This window comes from Miniopterus schreibersii (genome assembly GCF_964146895.1).
Source record: "Miniopterus schreibersii genome assembly, chromosome: 15".
In the NCBI taxonomy this organism is placed as follows: domain Eukaryota; kingdom Metazoa; phylum Chordata; class Mammalia; order Chiroptera; family Miniopteridae; genus Miniopterus; species Miniopterus schreibersii.
Genome location: NC_138115.1, coordinates 51,519,365 through 51,523,707, shown reverse-complemented (window position 1 = coordinate 51,523,707; position 4,343 = coordinate 51,519,365). Strand labels below are relative to the sequence as shown.

Here is a 4,343-nt window from a genome sequence, read left to right as displayed (position 1 = left end):
TCGATTCCCGGTCAGGGCACGTGCCCGGGTGGCGGGCTCGATCTGCAGTCGGGGGCGTGCAGGAGGCAGCCGATCAATGACTCTCTCATCATTGATGTTTCTCTCTCTCTCTCCCTCTCCCTTCCTCTCTCTAAAATCAATAAAGATATATTTTTTAAAAAAACCAAAAAAACCGCCCAGCCGGGCGTGGCTCAGCGGTTGAGCGTCGACCTAGGATCCAGATCAGGGTTCGATTCCCGGTCGGGGCACATGCTCGGGTTGTGGGCTCGATCTTTCTCTCCCTCTCCTTTCCTCTCTCTGAAATCAATAAAAAAAGATATATTTAAAATAATAATAATAATAAAAATAAAAATAAAAAACCAAAAAAAACAAAACCTGACTGTTACAGGCAGAAGCGCCGGCCGCCCCGGCGCTGACCTGCTTCTCGCCTCTAGAGGGAGCTCCTTACGCGTCAAAACAGGGCCGCGGGCGACGCGCTGAGAAAACGTGTAGAAACGTTTCCTTCTCTACGCGACTGTGTTGCCCAAAGGAATGCAGTTCACTTGTGAAAACTCTTAACACCTGGGAAATATAACTTCTTCACCTACCCACAACTTACTTATTCCACGCTGCCCAAGTCGTGTCGGTTCTAAGTCCGTCTGTTAAAAACATAAAAACGCAGCGCCTGCCGGTGTATTGGCAGGACAGCCGCCGGTCACTAGGGAAGACGAAACCTTTCGGCCAGATTTCGACAAGAACCTTGGCGCGCGACTGGGGGAATGCGACTGGAAAGCGAGTGTCCCAAGTTAGGCGGCGGAGCCAGCACCGCCAACGTCCCCCCAGGTCACAGCCTTTGTGACGGTCCTTGCCCTGGTTCGGAGGCCCGAGAATCACCACGGACGGGAGCTGAGCTTTTAACTGCGCGTCGGGCACCCCAGCCCTTAGATCCCGGCTCTGGGAACCATCGGGAGGACACCCGGGAAAACTACAGGAAGGCAGGGAAAGGGGAACTGACGCCAGGGACTCACACACCGACTCGCATGACCCAGAGACTAGCGACAAACACCCGAGCGAGCCTTGGCCGGTGGGGCTCAGCGGACGGTGTCGGCCGAGGGGCCCCGGGTTCCATTCCCGGTCAAGGGCACGCACCTGGTTGCAGGTTCGTTTGATCCCCTGCAATTGATGCGTCTCCCTCGCATTGATGTTTCTCTCTCTCTCTCCCTCCCTCCATCCCTCCCTCCCTCCCTCCATTCCACTCTCTCTAAAAATCAATGGAAAAATATCTCCGTGTGAAGATTAACAAACACACGCACACAAAAACAACAAAACACACCAGATAGAAAAGCCCACAGACCACAGGTGAAGGGCCACAGGCGAAGGAGACCCACGCGCTCAGCCCCACCTACCAGGTAAGTTAAGCAGCAAAGAGAACACGGCGCGTCCGGACCGGAAAGCAGGGGAGGACTGTCTGTATTTACTGTCAGTGGAACTAAGCGCTGCGAGGGGTGAGTGGCGGGAACGTCAAAGGCTTCCACTGCCGCGAGAATGGTTCGGAGGCGCCTCAGCGGTTACACAGTCATCGTGCGCGTGACTCAGCAAATGCTCCAACGCCCCGTAACGTTTATATTCGTTAACTGTCCCGCCTCTACAATATTTTTCCTGTATTTTTAGCTGCAGGGTTACCTTGTATTTTTAGGGTTACCTTGACGGACCCTTCGTAGGATGGTTCCGAAAACATCATTTTCTATAGAAACCTGTTTCTTAGGGACACTCGGGTTGCCCAAAACGTGATTTCTCGGGCCTGCTCGCGCACGGCCCATATTGTTCTTCTGGTGGGAGCCCCGCAGTCACGGGAATTCTGACAAATCCTATTTCACAAAACTGACGCCAGAACAGGGCAAAGTAGGCTGTGGGCATAACCGCCTCGCCGCCCGAGCAGATGTTCCTGGCGAGACGGAGCTTTGACTTCAACGGGGCGTCATCGAGAACAGACTCTTCCACCCACGTCTGCGGACGGGAAGAATTTTCCACAGACCAGCTTTTGTCTCTGTACTCTCCAGACCTGATTTTACCCCCTGCCTGGATACCGCTGGTGCCGGGCACGTGGGGCTGGTCCCTGTGACCGTGGAGACGCCGGTGGATGGACGCTCCCACGGCCGGACCGTCCTGGATGCCGTTTCTAGCAGGGTGGCCAGTGCGGGTGTATCCACTCTCGGGGTGCCTGTGAGCCACGTGAATCCATCCCACTTACCCAAACGCGGGCATCCCCGCTCAGCTTTCCTTGGTCCCGTCCCCAAAGACACTGCAGCCACTGCGCCCAACGGGAGGGCGACCGGGGGCGAGGGGGACAGAGGCCCTGTGGGGTGCAGCTCAGGTATCTTGCTTTCACTCACTGCTTTACACAAAAACACGCCAGCCCGGCCCCCAGCAGACGGGCTCCTCCCACGGAAGCTCCGGGAACCCGCGCTGGCCGTGAGCCTTCTTAGCGTAAAGCCCCCGGGAGGAAAGCTGCAGAGTCCCGGCCCCTCTTCGCTGCCACCAGCAGGAACGGAAACAAGCGCCCGGAGGGTGGAGAAAAGAGCCAGACTTAAGTTTCCAGCTGGGCGTGAAGGCAAGAGGCAGCCAGGCCCCCAAAGGATGGGGATCTGTCCACAAGGTGACGGGTCACTGGAGGGGCAGACACGGCAGACGAGAGGGGACCGCACTGGCCGGGAGCCTGTGTGCAGGTGGGCGGAGCCCACCGAGGGGTGACTAACAGTCGAGGGCGGGGCTGAAGACTAGGGTGACCCCCTGACGTCAGGTGAGCCCACTCTAAAGACCAGGGCCATGGACGCAGAACATGAGAGCAAGGCCAGTACCAGACGGGCCCTCCCAGGGGACCATGAGCAGCGTCGAAAGGTGAGCGGAGGGGTGGAAACAGGCCGGATGGACTTGCCCTGGCCGGCGCGGTTCAGTGGCTAAAGCACCGGCCTGCGTACCAACAGGGTGGGGACTCGACTCCGGGTCAAGGGCACACAGCTGGGTTGCAGGTTGGATCCCTGGCCTGGTCCCGGTGCATGTGGGAGGCAACCAATCGATGTGTGTCTCTCACAGGGATGTTTCTCTCCCTCCCTCTCTTTCTAAAAATCAATGGAAAAAACACCCTTCGGTGAAGATTAACAAAAAAATAAATAAAATTTTAAAATAAGCCCGGCCGGGCGTGGCTCAGAGGTTGAGCATCGACCTAGGATCCAGGCGATCGGGGTTTGATTCCTGATCAGGGCACATGCCCGGGTTGTGGGCTCGATCAATGACTCTCTCATCACTGATGTTTCTCTCTCTCTCTCTCCCTCTCCCTTCCTCTCTCTGCAATCAATAAAGATATATTAAAAAAAAAAAAAATTTAAAATAAGATGGGTGGGACTTAGGAGGGAGACGGGGACAGCGCTAGGAGGGGACCTCACGGGGATCTCCGTGTCCTTCCTTCCCTGCACGGGCTCGAGAAGGCAGCCGTCCAGGTCCAGGCGTGGTGGCGTGGCAACAGGGTGCGCCGGACGCTGCTGCACGGGGCGCTCCGGGCCTGGGTCATCCAGTGCTGGTGGCGCTCGGTGCAGGCCAGGATGCTGGAGCAGAGGCGGCGCCTGGCGCTGAGGCTCTACACCTGCCAGGAGTGGGCGGTGGTGAAGGTGCAGGCCCAGGTGCGGATGTGGCAGGCCCGCCGGCGGTTCCTCCAGGCGCGGCAGGCGGCCTGCGTCATCCAGTCCCACTGGCGCTGGCATGCCAGCCAGACCCGAGGCCTGATCCAGGGCTGCTACGAGGTCAAAGCCAGCCAGCTGCAGCTGGACATCGAAATCCTCATGACCTAGGGCGCCGGCAGAGCCCAGGAGGCTGGATCTCTCTTCCAATAAAGATACTTACTGACCACGGTCCTGCCCTTTGGGAATTAGACCCATAGAAGGGGGTTGGCCGCTAACCTTCCTGCCTTGGTCCCCTGGTGCGGTCGAGAGAGCCTGGACCGGAGCAAGCCGCCCCGAGCCCTTGTTCCTAATGCAAACCTGACCAATTTGGCACCGAAAAGAGACCCTGGAGCCCGGTCAGGCTCGGACACCTCAGCCGGTCTGATCCCAGCGGCCTCCACAAATGGGGGGAGGCACCGGGCTTTCCTTTTCTGCAGGCCCTTTCCAGGCATCTCCACTCAGGGTGGGGGCACCAGAGAGATTGGCCGTGGCCAGAGCCAGCTAGGAGGCCAGGACTCCTCAGGCCTGTGCTCAGCAGGGGCCTTGGGGGCCAGTGAAGCACTTGGACCGGAGCCAGGAGGATGGGGGTACCCCAGCTGAGGAACAGCAGGACAGGCTGTGCCTCACTCAGGGACAGCCAGCCAGGGC

At 58.2% G+C, this 4,343-nt stretch overlaps 1 protein-coding gene across 1 annotated transcript; it reads left to right on the top strand.

The window, feature by feature from the left end:
- Nucleotides 1-2,805: 2,805 nt before the first annotated feature.
- IQCF6 (IQ motif containing F6) lies at nt 2,806-3,824 on the top strand (the record flags this gene model as incomplete). Its single annotated transcript, XM_081159499.1, has 2 exons — nt 2,806-2,877; nt 3,465-3,824. 2 exons carry the CDS (start codon nt 2,806-2,808, stop codon nt 3,822-3,824), a joined length of 432 nt encoding a protein of 143 aa, XP_081015625.1.
- Between the last annotated feature and the right edge of the window lie 519 nt (nt 3,825-4,343).